At 40.2% G+C, this 17,946-nt stretch overlaps 1 protein-coding gene across 4 annotated transcripts in view; it reads left to right on the top strand.

Moving 5' to 3' along the window:
• Window positions 1–17,946, top strand: part of SELENOI (selenoprotein I) — a 44,000-nt gene that overhangs the window by 10,273 nt on the left and 15,781 nt on the right. For 2 of the 4 annotated variants that reach the window (XR_004482457.2, XM_033425098.2), the window contains exons 2-6: window positions 7,661–7,729; window positions 8,199–8,307; window positions 10,464–10,538; window positions 15,554–15,816; window positions 16,747–16,796. Coding sequence is in view for 3 of the 4 variants with exons in the window: in XM_033425098.2 (XP_033280989.1) it covers window positions 7,661–7,729; window positions 8,199–8,307; window positions 10,464–10,538; window positions 15,554–15,816; window positions 16,747–16,796 (566 nt within the window). In the remaining variant the exon portion in view is untranslated. Of the gene's footprint in view, window positions 1–7,660; window positions 7,730–8,198; window positions 8,308–10,463; window positions 10,539–15,553; window positions 15,817–16,746; window positions 16,856–17,946 lie in introns of all 4 variants that reach the window. The other 2 variants (XM_004268109.4, XM_033425097.2) reach the window with 1 other exon arrangement.

Here is a 17,946-nt window from a genome sequence, read left to right as displayed (position 1 = left end):
ATGTTCCAAGATGATTCATAAAGGATTTACAGTTTAGACCTTCCTGCGCATTAGCTGTTAATCCCTGAATTTTATAGTTTCTTCATCTGTAAAATAGGGAGGAATAATCTACCTTATCTATTTTACAATATCAAATAAGAGAACAAAGGTAATTGTACTTTGCAAACTATAAAACATACACATGTAGACATGGTGTTATTAATAGGGGGAGAGTAAGAGCAGCTTCCCCTTGTGAAGTGAAAAGTTGCTGTAGACTAGTTCCCGGGGGAAAAGCGTTCCTCTCATCACTGAGGGAGTCACTGTATACTGCCATTTAAGTAAACATGCAGAGTAGTTCATGCATGTATTCATTCATATGTGCAAACACTCAGATATGTTTACTGAACTCCTACTATGCGCCAGATGCAGAAAGGATCAGGTCGGGAAGCTTTCTCCATTCTCTTAACTGTTTCTTTAAGTACCAGTGCTCAGTGAGTCCCACAGTTGTATGTGAAGGTAGCTCTTTTGACTGCCTTGATATTTGTTGCGTAAATAACAATTTTTAATAATTGGGATCTTTTGTTTTATGTTTTTTGCTTAAGTGACTGGCCCAGAGACTTGGAATGCCATTGCTAAAGAACTCTGCTCCAGGAGTGGTAGAGCACATGTTGGCCACAATGGATCCTGCCCCTGTAAAGACTTAAGCCTAAACATGATTGAGTCATGAGACCTGTCAGCAAGGGACTGACCTCCATACCATACCAATACCACACCAGACACTGAGCTTCACTGTGCAGGGGGAGAGAAGAGAGTTGACATTTCTTTTCTCTCTCCTGAGTTCTTAAGAAAGGTTGATAATGTGTTTCTTTCATTATGTCTGCAAAGTTGGTATGAGCAATAAGTAACTTCATACAGTGAACCCAGTTGTGAACTAAAATTGGTTCTTTGTGACTATCCTGCCTTTTATTCCTAAAAACATGGATGATTTGGAACTCAAGAATTTGGGGAATCATTTTAAAAAGTCAGAAACATCATTTTGAGTTTGCTTACATCTGAAGTGATTAACTATAAGTGCTGTTTATAAACTATTATTAGCTTGTACTCAATCCATACTTTATGGATTTCCGTGGTTAACTAAAATATGTTTCATAAGTGTAAAGTTTATATTTCAAATGGGTAAAGACAGGCTTTGAATTAAAAATCATTTGATAGTTGGAGACTTATCCTCCTTATATTGATTAGAAGACAAAGCAAGGGAAACCTGCATCTGTTTATAGATGTTAGAGTATTACCATCTGTATTAGTATTAGATGGGATACTAGCCTCAGTCTAATTAATAAGTTGTCCAAAACTCTGTATTTAGTGCAAGGGTGTGTCAGTTCAGTCAGTTTTCTTATCAGTGTATAGAAAGGATTTAAAGTACATGTATAAGGGAAATACTTTTAGGTCCAACAAAGTGCTTCCATAGTTTTCCTTTTGTTAGAGCCAATTTCCTTCTTAAATTAAGAGGAGGCACATTTCTAATGCCCTTCTCAAAAACGGGCACTTTATAGCATATTTTGGCAGTAATTTAGAGTCATTGTACTGCTCCTGGCCTAACCCGTAATCGTCTCTTGCCTGGTATACTGTAACAGTCTCATAACTATTTTGCACCTTTGCCCCCCTCCAGTCCATTTTCTACACTGTAAACAGTGGGATCCTTTAATAACATAAATCAGGATATGCACTGGGCTTATGATAAAATAAAACTCACTGTGGACCTTTGGGTGGTGTCTGCCCATGTCTCCAGTGTCATTTCATACCACTCTTCCTCGCTCACATACTACGCTGTGGCTCCATTGGCCTCCCTCCACTTTGTGGTCCTTCCACATTTTGTTCTCTGCTTAGAAGGCATCTTGGCATGCACGCCCCCCTCCCAACACCTATAAACCACACACACACCACACCCACACACGCGCACACTGCCACACATATATTCTTTATTTTCTTTCTCCTTTTTAAGGTATAAGTTATATACAAACGCACAGATCTTAAGTACACAATTTGATGAATTTTGTATATGTATGTAACCACCACCATGATAAAGAATTATTTTTAGCATCTCGGAGGGCCCCCATTTAGTCCCTCTCACCAGACTGCTATTATGACCTCTTTTTGCCATAAATTAATTTTGTCTGATTTTGAACTTCATATAAATGGAATCTCCAGCAGCGTGTTCTCTAGGGTCTACCTTGTTTGACTCACTGTTCTGTCTCATACATGCTTTACCTGTCTTCTCATCTTCTAGGACTCAGCTTAAGTGTCCCCTCCCCTGAAAAGCTTTCTCTGAGCACCCTGACTAGGCACATTCCCAGCCCCCTGGTCCTCTGATACAAACACCTTGTTTATTGCCTTCACAGTATTGATCACATCTTGTGATTACGACTTGTTTTCTTGCTTAGCATCCGTCTCACCCTAGACTGGACTTGGTGAACATAGGAAACTTTTTGGTCTTGTTCACCATTCTCTTTCTGGTGGCCTAGCACAGTGCCTGGCACAATCATAGGCACTCAGTCACAATTATTTGTTGACTTTACTGAATGAATGAATGAAGAATGAACTCTGCTTTATTTCCTGACTTGTACTGAAGTTACAAGTTGTAGTTACAAGTTGTAGAAAGTTGAAACTTTCTAATATTTGACAGAATATTATCTAAGATAATTCTGGATTTCACTAAGACTTTATGAAAATCTTTTCTCGTGGGTGACATAGACTAATTGCCATAGATGACAGTATGGAATTCTGTACCCAAATAAAAATGACTAAATGTATTAATAGCAGTCTTGAGGGGAATGTTTAGAAGTTCTACCTTGATCAGCATTTTTACAGAGACTTATGTGAAGGCATTGCTAGCATGACAGCTTTACTTGCTGAGAGTTTGGGGGGCAGAGCTGGTACCTTGGATAACTGAGTCTGACCCTGAGGAGATCGGAGGAGATAGAAAGATGAGTGGACTCTAGCAAGATGAAATGTTAAAATGGTAAATATAGGGTCTTACACTTAGTTTCCAACAGTCAGCGTCATATTAACGCAGAGAAAGGTGGCTTTGCAGTCTGTGTAAGAAAGGCCTGAGGGGGTAAGGTGGCTGTGAAGGTGTGTGTAAGTCTGCAGTATGACTTTGTTGCCTCAGGAAATTAATACTGTGTTGAGCATCTGTTAGAGAAATAAGTTGTTGAGGAAGAAGACCTTATAGTCATGTTCTCCTTTGTGCTCATGCACTGCTTGAAATATTCCTTTTGCCCTGGGTCACACTTTTGTTTTGGTTTAACCACAAAATGTATTGTCTGGAGCACTGGTTGTCAAACTGAAGCCCCCGGACACCTGTTTTGTGAATAAAGTTTTATTGGAACACAGCATGCCTCTTTGTTTTCTTATTTTCTGGGACTTCTTTCTGCTTCAGTGGCAGTTTTGGGTATTGTTACAGAGACCATTTGGCCTGCAAAGCCTAAAATATTTGCTCTCTGGCATTTTCCAGAAAAAGCTTTCCAACCTCTGGTCTAGAGAATTAGACCTAGATGATGAAGAGAGTGAAACTTTGGCAAGAGAGTAACAGCAAAAGGAACATGAGATTTTTTAACCAGGTGAAGAGAAGGTTTAGGTGTGACAGGCAGAGCCATCTTCAAATGTTTGAAGCATTATTGTTTGGAAAATATTGGACCCTTGTCTGCTTGGCTTTGTTAGGGAAATTGAAAACATGATAGGAAATATGGGATGAGGGGAGGATTTTGTTAGCATATAGAAAAGTTGTTTTAACGTTGGATTGGGCTATATCTAGAAGTAATGAGTTTTTTGGTAACCAGAGGCATTTAAAAAGAGGCCAGGGACTTCCCTGGCGGTCCAGTGGTTGGGATTCCACGCTTCCACTGCAGGGCACACTGGTTTGATCCCTGGTTGGGGAACTAAGATCCGCATGCTGCGCAGTGCAGCCAAAAATTAAAAAATAAATAAAGAGGCCAGGGACTTCCCTGGTGGCGCAGTGGTTAAGAATCCGTCTGCCAATGCAGGCGACATGGGTTCGAGCCGTGGTCCGGGAAGATCCCACATGGCGTGGAGCAACTAAGCCCATGCGCCACAACTGCTGGCCTGCGCTCTAGGGCCCGCGAGCCACAACTACTGAAGCCCGTGTGCCACAACTACTGAGCCCACGTGCCTAGAGCCTGTGCTCCGCAACAAGAGAAGCCACCGCAATGAGAAGCCCGTGCACCACAACGAAGAGTAGCCCCCACTCGCCGCAACTAGAGAAAGCCCCGCGCATAGCAACGAAGACCCAACGCAGCCAAAAATAAATAAATAAAATAAATTAAAGAAAAAAATAAAGAGGCCAGATGACTGTTTTACCTATTCACATAGGTGAGGGGCAGGCACGTGAGAACTAGATATCTCCTGAACTCTTGTGGTTCTGAGATTCTGCCTTGGAATGATTCTCAAACTCAGGTTGTGGTTCTCAAGCCTTTCTCCAGGGCACTGGATTAGTCTGGCCCAACAGATTGTAGATCAAGCAAGTCCTGCAGGCCTTAAACAGGGGATTATTACCTTGTTCAGATATTCTGGTGTATACCAAAACATCATTCCAATAGAAAATAATATATTTAACAGGCATTAACTAAATTTAGTTTAGCTCCTTTAAAATTTTACTTATTTTTTCAGGCATGTGGAAGGTGTGACTCATTCTTCTTTCCTCCTATTGATTCACAAGACAGTTTCAAGTTTCTTTGTTTATACCAAGTGATATGTGACCTTGAAAAATACTCAGGTGTGTAAGGCTAGAGCACAGAGTGCTCTTTAGGTTTACTGTTTGCTACCTTTTGTAATCTCATATTAGATTTCCTTGTTATACTTGAGCTTATCTGCTATTATTATTAAAGGTAAAAAATGCAGTTAGGGAGACTGACCTATTTGTATTGAGTTCTATAATCTTTTCATACTTCTACTGGTCTCCTGAAATAGAAATTTAGAGTTAAAACTTCAGAATTTGGGGACTTCCCTGGTGGCGCAGGGGTTAAGAATCCGCCTGCCAATGCAGGGGACACAGGTTCGATCCCTGGTCCAGGAAGGTCCCACATGCCGTGGAGCAACTAAGCCCATGCACCACAACTACTAAGCCTGTGCTTTAGAGCCTGCAAGCCACAACTACTGAAGCCCACGCGCCTAGAGCCTGTGCTTTGCAACAAGAGAAGCCACCGCAATGAGAAGCCCGCACACCGTGACAAAGAGTAGCCCCAGCTTGCCGCAACTACAGAAAGTCCGCGTGCAGCAACGAAGACCCAACACAGCCAAAAAAAAAGAAAAAAAAAGGTGAAATGTTATAATAGCGGAAATAAAGAGATTTAAAAGAGAGAAAAAACTTCAGAATTTAAAAAGAGCTTTTCAAATCAAAATACCATGAGTAAATGACCTTTTAGACGTAAATTCAAATTATGGAAAGCTGGTGAATGAGAGTCATTCAGCAAACATTGGAATTAAGAGCCTTGTACTTTGTACATCGTATTAACTATTCGTGTGATGTCAAATTGTTTTCTTCTGATTTGGACTTCTTACAACTTTTGTATTTTGCAGTAGATGGTGGACTTGAAATTTGTGGTTTTCCAGTTTATCTGACCTGCTGGCTACATCATGTGGGTCTGGGTTCGGACTTTGGTGAAATGGAGGAGGCCGTGGCCCTCCCGCCTTGTCATTGGCAGCTTTTCAGGGTTCATATTGGTTGCATGGCCTCAGGTCTGAAAACTTAAATTCAGGCAGTCCTATCAGCTGGGGACTCCTTCATTCTACAGAGGTTCAGGTGTCATGGTATCTGTTATGTGGAAAAGCTTTGCAGGCTATAGAGAACCATGCACGTAGAAGTTGATTTTAGCGAGAACAGTAATACTCACTTAAGGAGGAGCCAGCTGCGAGTCTGGGTGCAGCTGCAGAGCTTCTCTGGCCAGTGTTCTCCTTCACCATTTTCTTTCCACTGTCTGTCTCAGATCTTTTGTCCAGGATATCGCATTTCATCAGAATGAGTTGGAGAAATGGCGGCACTCAGCCATGGATTCTGTTGAGTAAACATTTGACTTACTAGCTAACTCTCTTTGCTAGTAGTATTTTAAATTATTTCTATTTATTTACTTTTTTGCTCCATCACACTTTTAAATCTTGAAACACTGATGAGAAATATTTCCTGCATATCCATAAAACATTCAGGAAGAAATATTGATGTTTAATTATGATTTTTTAAAAAATCAGTTGCTCAGATGCTTACTACTTATTTTTTGGGTTGGCCTTAACGGAAAAACCCGAACGAACTTTTTGGCCAACCCAATATATTCGTACTAAACAAATACAAAGCACAGTTGAAACTTTTTTCAGGCATTTGACTAGTATGACATCTTTTAAATGAGAGCTTGTTGAATTAGGTAGTATTCCCACTTCCTGAGGGTGAGAATTAAGTTGTCCCTTACCTATTTTGTATCCCTTCTTCCCCACACCTAGTGGGTGCTTCCTACATGCCAGGCACTCCAGTGTGTATGTGTTTGTGTGTGTGTGTTTGTGTCTCTGATGAATAAGTCATCAACATGACTCTTAAAGTATTACATAATTACATACAGATATTTTGTTAAAATTTTCTTTGAAGTTTTACTAAATAGCTCAACAGTTGGGGAATACATTTGAACACCCTAACCTGTTGTTTTCTTCCTTTGCTTATTTAAGCAATCCATTTTCCAGCTGTAAAGGGATCTGTCATTCCTTTGGTGCTCAAAACACAGTAATGGTACCTAATGCTTATATAGCACTAACTGTGGGCTAGGTACTGCTCTAAGCACTTCCTATATGTTATCAGTTTATCTAATCCTTATGGCAATCCTTGGAGGTAAAGGCTGTGATCCTCATTTTACAGGTGAAGCAACTAAAACAGAGAGGTTAAGTAACTTACCCAAGGTTGTACCATTAAGTGCATTAGTAATGGTGTCAAGGGTAAAACAGCTAGATTCCCGTTAGTTGAGAGGGATGAAGGAGGTTGAGAAAGTCAGTGTGTGAATGTACACAGTGTGCTCATTATCCTGCAAATAGGTGAGCACTTGAAAGCAATATAAAATTTTCTGCTGCAACATTGTAATATTATAAATATTATACAAAGATGTGCTTGGCCATCTTTGCCCCATTCATACTGCTTCTCCAGTTCTGTTATTTAGAAGAGGACATTGTATAACTAGATATATTCTCTAGAATTTTTTTTTACTATTATTTTCTTTTTAAAAAAATTTATATATTTTTGGCTGTGTTGGGTCTTCCTTGCTGCACGTGGGCTTTCTCTAGTTGCAGTGAGCGGGGGCTACTCTTTGTCGCGGTACGCAGGCTTCTCACTGCGGTGGCTTCTCTTGTTGTGGAGCACAGGCTCTAGGTGCGCAGGCTTCAGTAGTTGGCGTGCACGGGTTCTAGAACGCAGGCTCAGTAGTTGTGGCGCATGGGCTTAGTTGCTCCGCGGCATGTGGGATCTTCCTGGACCAGGGATCGAACCCGTGTCGCCTGCATTGGCAGGCGGATTCTTAACCACTGCACCACCAGGGAAGTCCCTGTACTATTATTTTCATTTGAGAAATATTGTTCTAAATACTTGCTGGTATGCAAGGATTAACTCTGAATATTTTTTTTCATTTCTTAACAGTACAGTGCTGTGGATACCAATCCGCTCTCTCTGTATGTCATGCATCCATTTTGGAACACTGTAGTGAAGGTAAGATGATTAATAAGCATGTACTTAGGTTTTAGTAAGTTTTAAATATTTTAAACTACTTTATGGAGTATTACAGACCAACTGTCAGTTCAGTAAGACGTTTAGAGAAACTGCCTCTCCCATCCTCCTTTCCTTTAGTCACATACCTTTTGATTTATCTCATCATGGAAGTATAAGCTTATACTCTAGATCTATCATATTTATAAAATGCTTCTTAAATTTTTCTAAAATAAATATAATGTTATGATTATAAAAGTTTGTTGATTATAGAATTATTTAAAATATAGAAAATAGATTTATTTCTATTAACTGATTACGGTTTATAATTTGATATATATATATATAATTCCTGTATATATGGTCTTTCAAATTTATAGTTTTTGTTTTGACACATTTGCATGTTGTGGTATGTAGTGGACAGAGAGATTTCTCTACTTTAATTATTCTGTAATTATTTTGAAACAAATAGGTATTTCCTACTTGGCTGGCTCCAAATCTGATAACCTTTTCTGGCTTTCTGCTGGTTGTGTTCAATTTTCTGCTTATGGCATACTTTGATCCTGACTTTTATGCTTCAGGTAAGATTATTACTTTAATAAAAAATCTTAAATGTCTAAATAGCAAAAAATGAGATATGGTTATTTTCTAATTCTATTAAGATGCTTGCATTTCTGAAAAGTTTTGAATATTAGAAGGGTTGTAAAATGTTAGAATTGGGTGTAAAGGCTAAGTTGTGTTTTTACAATCTGTTATGTATGTTTCTAATAAGTTCTAGAAACCAATTTGGCTATTGAATTTAGATATGCTGTCTAAAAAGCAATGAGGTTTTTGTAAATAAAGAGTAATGGGATTTATAAGAAGATGGAAAAGTAGGACTCTGAAGTTTTGCCTGAAAATGAGAATAAGCAAGGCCCAGCATACCTACCAGTTCCAGAAATATCCCTTCCCCTTTTCTAGGTATGGAATAAAAATCCCCTTTTCTAAAGGCAATGTGGTCTCTCTTTCCTCTGCTCAGCACTTGTACGTACCTTTAATAACTCCCAGTTTCTTCTGAAAATGGTTGTTAGACCTTAGATATTTATTGACAGAAGTCTGGGCCCTTACTGAGGACGGGAGGCAAAATGCACCTTTGGAGGCAGTTTTCAGCTTATTCCCAACGTCTTCCTTCACACCCACTGCTATCTTACTTCCTCCCACACCCCAGCTTCTGCCCCGGCTGGACAAGAGAATCTGGAGCACATCTGGGATGAGGGGGGATATGTGGGAAACAGTTTATTCTTATTGCTCAGCTGGTGGATGGAGTTGAGAGGAACAGAAAGATGGAGGTAGATGAGTATTTTTTGTATTCTAAGTTAGAAGATATTTTCCAATAAGAATACTTATAAATGATGTAGTCAGGAGTTTTAGTACTATAATTCCGGGGTCCCCAACCCCTGGGCCGCGGACCGGTACCTGTCCTCGGCCTGTTAGCCACCGGGCTGCACGGCAGGAGGTGAGCAAGGGTCGGGCAAGCGAAGCTTCATCTGCCGCTCGCCCTCGCTCGCATTAACCACCTGAAACACCAGCACCACCCTCCCTCCCCCATCCATGGAAAGATTGTCTTCCATGAAACCGGTCCCTGGTGCCAAAAAGGTTGGGGACCGCTGCTATAATTCATCTGTGTTGTGGGTTCAGCAGACGTTTGTGCACTGACCTAGAGAAATTAACAATCACTGACAACATTGTTTTTGTAGGAGAATTTGGAGTTTCAAACACTTAATGACTTTTGATATTACAGGAATTATGAATATTGAAACTCTGCCTATGCCTGACTTTATCAACTGAAAATTTGAGGCATAGCTTCTGTATATGTAATAGAATGGTAATTCAAGATCATTACCATTACCATGCTTAAATTTCATTAAGCATGGTTTTGATATTGTGGGGTTTTTTAAAATTGTATTTTAATCCTCAGAACAGCCTCAAAAGTTTATCTTTGAAACTAGAAATAGTATTTTCTCTGACTAAATAAGACTATTTACTTAGTTACTAAGAGAACTAAAAATACGTAAATATATGTATTTCTTCAAGTCATACAACTTGAAGGGCCAGATTAACCATCTAGTCCCAGTATATTTGGGAAGTGGAAGACAGGAAGGTTAAATGGTATATTCAGGGCCACACTGCTCATTGGTCACAGAGCCAGGACTAGAACCCAGAGCTGAATCTCACTTGTTTTATCTTAGGGGGGGGAAAAGTGAGGTCCAGACATTTCAGAATGATTTTGTTGCCAGAATCATCCAGTTGAGGTAATTTACCTAGACACAAATCAAAAGGTCTTTTGTTCAGCTAATTAATAATTTAGTGAGAGAGTATAGGTTGAAAGCTTAATACATGTTTGTAGTATAATCATAAACAACAAGGATGAGATTAAACACAAGCATTTTTTGAATTCCAAAAACATTATTTTTCATTCTAGGCACATAAGTAATTTTCAAGTGAAGATAGTCAGTCTTGAGTTATGATTAAAGCTCAAAATAAATGCCTGTTGTTTATGAGGGGTTGGGCAGTTACTTTCGTTTTGTCAGAGTTTGCTGATACATTCTAATATTTACCTAGTTCTGCATTCGAAATATATTGTAAAGTACTTCAGCTTCTGTTTAATAAATAGAAACATTTCTCATTGGCAGTATGGGCTATGGTAAGAACAGTTGTACTTAGACTGTGTTAAAATCTGAGTTGCTTTCCTTTACAGCACCAGGTCACAAGCATGTACCTGACTGGGTCTGGATTGTAGTGGGCATCCTCAACTTTGTAGCCTACACTCTAGGTAAGAAATTGGCAAATAGTCAGTGGCTGGTGAAACTGTCAGCAAGTATAGCCACCGAATGTTTTCTCCTGTGCTTAATTCATTTTAACTAGGGTTTATTAATATCCTGTTCAATTTGATAAATACGTTCTTGAGTTTCTCTGTGAAAAATATTGTCGTTTGCTGGGAATTCAAAGAATAAGATAGGAGTTGGCAAACTACCACTTGTACGCCAAATCTGGCCTGTTGTCTGTTTTTTTGGTTTTTTTTTTTTGCGTTATGCGGGCCTCTCACTGTTGTGGCCTCTCCCGTTGCGGAGCACAGGCTCCAGACGCGCAGGCCCAGCAGCCATGGCCCATGGGCCCAGCCACTCGGCGGCACATGGGATCTTCCCGGACCGGGGCACGAACCCTTGTCCCCTGCATCGGCAGGTGGACTCTCAACCACTGCGCCACCAGGGAAGCGCCTGTTGTCTGTTTTTGTAAGTGAAGTTTTACTGGAACACAGCTATGCTCATTCCTTTACGTGTCTGTGGCTGCTTTCCTGCAGCAGAGACATAGTTGAGTAGTTGTAACAGAGGCCATTTGGCCCACAGTGCCTAAAATATTTACTGTTTGGCCCTTTACAAGAAATATTTCCCAACCCTGGAATAAGACATCATTTTTGCCATGAGTTTGGGAAGCAGTACTGACATATCAAATAACTGCAGAATACTGAGAGAGATGCTGTAATAGAGCACAGTGGGAGAACAAATATAGAAGTGATCAATTCTCATTTGGTGGAGGGGGCGTGGTCAGGGAAGTCCACTGAGCCAGGCTACACCACGTATTCTGCCAAGGGTGCGTTTCGTTGGGATCATCTGTGTGACTTGTCCTGCATTCTCTTATTCTTCCCTGCTTTATTTTTCTCCATAGCACTTAAAACCATATGACCCCCTTGTATGTTGTTTGCTCTAAAATGTAAGTTCCTTGAGGGTGGGTACTTTATCTTGCTCGCTGTGCACCCAGTGTTATAAGAACAGTGCCTGCTCCATAGGAGGTACTCAGTTTGTGGTTTTTAAATGAATGTGAAGTAGCAGACCCTGACTTAAAGTTGCTTAGGTCTCTTCAGATAAAAATGACTTGTATTCATAAAACCAGGGTAATTTGGTACAGGATTAAATGCTGATGTGGTGGATGACCAGAGCTGCAAGAGTTTGGGGAAGGAAGAGAATGAAATCAAGAAGAATTAGGCAAAAACTTAGTTAAAAGGTCTACATTTAGACAGAGGCTTTTGTGCATTTGTTATTAAAGATGAGTTGGTTTTAATGGGACGTCCCTGGAGGTCCAGTGGTTGAGACTCCGCACTTCCACTGCAGCGGGCACGGGAACTAAGATGCCACATGCTGTGTGGTGTGGCCAAAAAAACAAAATTTTTTTTTTGCTATAGGATTTGGTTGCCAAGGACTGCAAGAGGAACAGGGAAAAGGAGAGGCCTGTGTGCTCTGGCTTTTAACAGCATGTCATAAGAGTCTTTTTTTTTTTTAATTAATTTATTGGCTGTGTTGGTCTTTGTTGTGGTGCGTGGGCTTCTCACTGAGGTGGCTTCTCTTTTTTTTTTTTGCGGTACGCGGGCCTCTCACTGTTGTGGCCTCTCCCGCTGCGGAGCACAGGCTCCGGCTGCGCAGGCTCAGCGGCCATGGCTCATGGGCCCAGCCGCTCCGCGGCATGTGGGATCTTCCCGGACCGGGGCACGAACCCGTGTCCCCTGCATCGGCAGGCGGACTCTCAACCACTGCGCCATCAGGGAAGCCCCTCTTTTTTTTTTAAATTAATTTATTTTTTAAATCTTTGGCTGCATTGGGTCTTTGTTGCTGCGCGCGGGCTTTCTCTAGTTGCGGCGAGCGGGGGCTACTCTACGTTGTGGTGCACGGGCTTCTCATAGCGGTGGCTTCTCTTGTTGCAGAGCACAGCCCCTAAGCGCGTGGGCTTCAGCACTTATGGCACATGGGCTCATTAGTTGAGGCGCACGGGCTTAGTTGCTCCACAGCATGTGGGATCCTCCGGGACCAGGGCTCGAACCCGTGTCCCCTGCACTGGCAGGCGGATTCTTAACCACTGTACCACCAGGGAAGTCCCCGTAAGAGTCTTTTGAAGTACTGTACCATCTACCTGTTTCAGGTCTCCACAGTTCTGGCAAAAATCCTGATCTAACATGAACTGTTTGTTGCAAAACCTGCCTTGAAGCAACAATTTATAGCCTTCATTTATGCTACTAGTGTGACTGTCCTTATGCTTTGCTGCAGAATTATCAGTGTGTTTGACCACAGGGTGCTGCTGTAGGTTCTGCTGGTGGCTTTTTCCTAATATCTAGGTTATGCGCTGAATTGCCTTTCTTATGAAAAAACATTGTGAGACTTATCTAGACCCCAGACTTATGGGGCTAGAACGGGTTCAGTGAGAAGACATACAAAACCTAATTAATATGTAGTTCATGAATATAATATTTGTAATAACTGCACAGAAGTTGCACTGAGAATAGGAAATTAAGTCAGCAAATAATAAGAAAAGACTTTTAGGATATATTTTAACTACTTGGGGGCAGAAAAGTTCCCAATCCTATATAACAGAGATCTAGTGTTTGGGCCAGAGTTTGAGATTCATCCTTTCATATATTCCTTCAACAACATTTTTAAAGGCCCTCTGCCACAAACTGAGCTAGGCACTGGGGATAACACTGTGGTGAGCAAGATAAACACAGTAATGATAAGGAATTTTTAATTCCTTGAATCTGAATCTTTACAATTAGTCTAATTCTGATGCACTTAGTTAACAAAACTGTTTCTTTGGAGGAGGAATTTTTATAATTCAGACTCTTCTTCCTTTTTAACTAGGTTGTACCATTCTCTCTTCTCCCCCCCCCCCACCCCGCTCCTCTGTTTTCGCCCCTGTGTGAAGGTGTGCCCCTGTGTGAAGGTGTTCCAGCGTGCTTTCTCTTTCTCTTTCTCCTTCCTTATTCCCTTGGTAATCCTGATCCTTAACACTATTGAGTTGACTCCCGTGTTAGTATCTAGCCCTTATCTATCTTCTGAGTTGCTAGTAAGTATCCTTAGGTTGAGTTGTTCGACATTACCATATGGATGTCCTGCTAACACTTCAATTTCATCATCTAAAACTGTACTCAGATCTTTTCTATCAGTCTTGCTCCTTCAGATTTTCTTATTTCTGTTAATACTACCACTCTCTTAGTTACACAGACGGGAGATTTTGGAGATGGTCTTCTTGCCCTTCGGCCTCACCTCTCCTCTTTTGTTGCACTGTCATTTTTATTTTCTTAATATCTCGCCTTCCTCCAGCTTTTTATGCCCACTGCATTCCATCTCAATTTAGGCCTACTAAGTAGGGTTCCTCTCCCAGCCTGTCCTTCCCACCAATATCAAGTGGGTCTTCCTGAAGCACTGCATTGCTTTTCTCTTTGTAATCCTCTACTCAGATAATTGTAGTAGCTCCTCAGACTCTCTGATACCTTTACACTGGCTCAGACCTTCCTTCTAGCCTCTTTAGGCTGCCATCTTCACATACTAGTTTCTGGTCAAATTAAAGTACTTGGCATTCTCTGCACACACATGTGCTTTTCCATCTCGGTGTTTTTGCCAATAGCACTCCTCCTCTTGAAATGACACACTCCTTTATCTCCTATCTACCGAAATCCAACTCATTCTTTATGTCCCCACTCAGATTTCATCTTGTCTGGAAAGCCAGTCTAGCTTATCTTAGCCTGAAGAGAACTCGTCCCTTTTCTGTACTCTTCTCTGGTTTGTGATACATCATATCTGTAACTGTCATGTTTTGTCTCCGTTCTCAATTGTAAACTCTTTGAGGGCACAAACTTAGTTTATTCTAAGATTTTTTATAGTCTTCAGAGCATCAAGAATAGTGCTTCGCAGGGAACTCTACTCAATACCCTGTAATGACCCATATGGGAAAAGAATCTAAGAAAGAGTGGACATATGTACATGTGTAACTGATTCACTTTGCTATACGGCAGACTAACACAACATTGTAAATCAACTATACCCCAATAAAAATTAATTTAAAAAATAGTGCATTGTACAGTTTCAATAAATCTTTTTTGAATTTTATTTATTTATACAGCAGGTTCTTATTAATTATCCAGTTTATACATATTAGTGTATATCTGTCAATCCCAATCTCCCAATTTATTCAATAAGTTCAATTTATTCAATAAATTTATTCTTTTTTTCTTTCTTTCTTTTTTTTTTTTGCGGTACGCAGGCCTCTCACTGTTGTGGCCTCTTCCGTTGCGGACCACAGGCTCCGGCCATGCAGGCTCAGCGGCCATGGCTCACGGGCCCAGCCGCTCCGCGGCATGTGGGATCTTCCCGGACCGGGGCACGAACCCGTGTCCCCTGCATCGGCAGGTGGACTCTCAACCACTGCGCCACCAGGGAAGCCCAATAAATTTATTCTTATATTTACTCAACACCTACTGTGTTGCAAAGCCTTTTTGGAAAGCACTTAAAATTATGGAGGTGGTCAATCTGTAAAGAAGTAACTGTGATATCAAACAAGATGAAACAGGTGTTATGACTGAAGTAACAGAGTGTTTTTGGATCTTAGAGCAAGGAATGGTTAGATAAATTATAATGAACAACTATTGAATATTCTCTGGAGGGTTAAGAATTTGCGGCTAGTGGAACAACTCAGTTAGTTGTTATGCAGATTTGGAGGAATTCAGAGTCCAACTAGAATGCTTCTTCCTTAGATCTAATATAGACACCATTCAATGTGATTTAACATTTTAATTTTTGGATTAAGCTTTGAGAAATTACAGGTTTTATTTCTGAAGTCTTTGCCTTGTAGGAATTAAAGGTTGGATTTTTACAGTACTGTTTGATAGTTATAATTTAGTTAATTAACATTCCTATGATATGCTCGTCTGTTTTGTTTTGTTTCTCTCCATTTTATTAAAGAAGACTTTCTCCAGACTGGTGCAGTTGTTGACCTATTCCTGTGGTAATGTGTTTTTTGTTGCAGATGGTGTGGATGGAAAGCAAGCCCGTAGAACCAATTCCAGTACCCCGCTAGGGGAGCTTTTTGACCATGGCCTGGATAGTTGGTCATGTGTTTACTTTGTTGTAACTGTGTATTCCATTTTTGGACGAGGATCATCGGGTGTCAGTGTTTTTGTTCTTTATCTCCTGCTATGGGTAGTTTTATTTTCTTTCATCCTGTCCCACTGGGAAAAGTATAACACAGGGATTCTTTTCCTGCCATGGGGATATGACGTTAGCCAGGTGGTAAGTATGGGTTCTTCCTTAAATTTTCAACATTGCCATGAATTTTGGGGAAAGTTTTTGTTATTCCTTCTTTATTGACCTTTTGCTTTTCTGGTTAGAACTGATGGGTGCTTTGACATTTTTTTCCTTTTTATTTTATATTATTTTTACTTATTTATGGAAAATTTCCAATATGTACAAAAGTAGAGAGAATAGTATAGTGAACCCTTATGTACCTGTTACTTAGCTTGAGCAGTTAACACTTGGCCAGTCTAGTTTCACATGTACTCTTCCTCATCCTCCTTCCAATTATTTTAAAGGAAAATCTTGGCATTATGTGATAAATATTTTACTATATATCTCTAAGTGGTAAGAGTTCTTTTTAAAAAACATAATTACAATGCCATTATTACACCAAAAAATGAACGGTTTCTTAACAAACATTCATTGAAACTGTTGATTTTATAAAGAAAGGCGCTTATAATTAAATTGTTGGCTTTTTGTCTTCATTGCCAACTTTTCAGTGAGTAGAGAGATTTGTTTTCCTCTTACTTTATAGACTTGCTATTAACTCTCCCTGCCTTAGAATCCCAGCTTTTTGTGTTGCCGTTTTGCCTGTCTACACCTAAGGCTCCAGTAAAGAATCAGAAGTTGGAGTGTGTTTGAAGAAAATGATTGGGTGGGCAAATTGGAACAACGTGTGGCTAAACCAATTTACGAGGTGCCTTATGAGGCCAGTTGTTTGCATTGTCTAGAAGTTAGTTATTTTATGGTGTTGTTGGCTGAAAAAACTATTTTTAAAGGCAAGACTTGCCACCATATCAAGTTTAAGCATACTTCTGGCTTTTACTAAAGCTGTTTACTAGACTAATGCTGCATAAAGCGTTATTGACTCCCTGATCTTTCCAGCTGTTAATGCTCTGTATATTTTTGTCTGCATTTTCCTTCCAGACTATTTCCTTTGTCTACATAGTGACTGCGATTGTGGGAGTTGAGGCCTGGTATGAACCTTTCCTGTTTAATTTCTTATATAGAGACCTATTCACTGCAATGATCATTGGTAAGAAGCTCCATGTTGAAGCCTGTTGTAACATCGCTTTGTTATCAAAGCCAGTGTTTGATTATAACCAGCAGCACTTCGCCGCCTGCCCTCACGCCCTGCAGCAAAAGCAGAACCCCGCAACCCTGTAGGGTTTCAGCCAAACCTTTAAGGAAAATAAGGTTGCTTTGTTTTGCTTTGTTTTGTTTTTGTTCAGCACCAAGTTATTTCTAATCAGAAGGCAATACCGAAATAGATCACACAAACCCTATAAACTAACTATTCAAATTAATCTAGACTGTATTGGAGGATCCACATTTAGTTGGACGTTCGGTATTGATTTCAGTACTTATCTCAAAATTGAAGATTGTTAGTTTGAGGAAATAGAATGACGAAACACAGAGTTTACTTTATAATACATCCACTCCAAAAATTGAGCTTCTGTTCCTCTCAGATACCCTTTTTCTTAAGCCTTTGAATGCTAGGTAACGGTTTTGATCATGGTAATGATCATGGTAATGTTTCCTTTTTGATTTTAGCCAAAGGGGATATGTACAGGATGATTGAGTGGAGGGAGAGTGTTTTTATGGAGAGAGGCAGAGAGGAAGAGGAATCTGCGTTGTTTTTTGGGGCGCCAGGAGTGACACTAAGACCTTTGTAGAGTAAAAGAAAAAAACTTGTTGGCTGTTGCTCTGTTCTCTTATCTAAAAATTAATCTTCCCTCCGTCTGTCTGTGAACCTTGGTTACAGAATGGGAATTGAAGGCTTAGAAACAGCTGAGAAGATGGTGCATTAAACACTGGCTTTCAGAAAAAGAGTAGTTGGGGGATTTTCTGTGGCTCTGGACTGCAGATATTTTAGGAACCCTGCTGTAATCTAACAAATGTTCATTTTTGGGTGCCTCTGTAAACTGATTTCTTTACCTTGAAAAGGCGAGCTATTTTTCATCTCCAGCTATCGTTCATGAGTGAATCTTTTGATGTATGCAGCTTGTCCTGTGGCGGGTGTGCTGCATTTTACATTTAAATATTTATTTAAAGATAAAATGGAATCTCCGACATAGGAGATATATTTTTGAATGTTAAGTGGGTACTTTAATAGGCATATAAGTT

Source organism: Orcinus orca, chromosome 13 (genome assembly GCF_937001465.1).
Source record: "Orcinus orca chromosome 13, mOrcOrc1.1, whole genome shotgun sequence".
Taxonomy (NCBI): Eukaryota; Metazoa; Chordata; class Mammalia; order Artiodactyla; family Delphinidae; genus Orcinus; species Orcinus orca.
The sequence above is the reverse complement of the archived record's forward strand: the minus strand, read 5'-3'. Positions and strand labels throughout refer to the sequence as shown.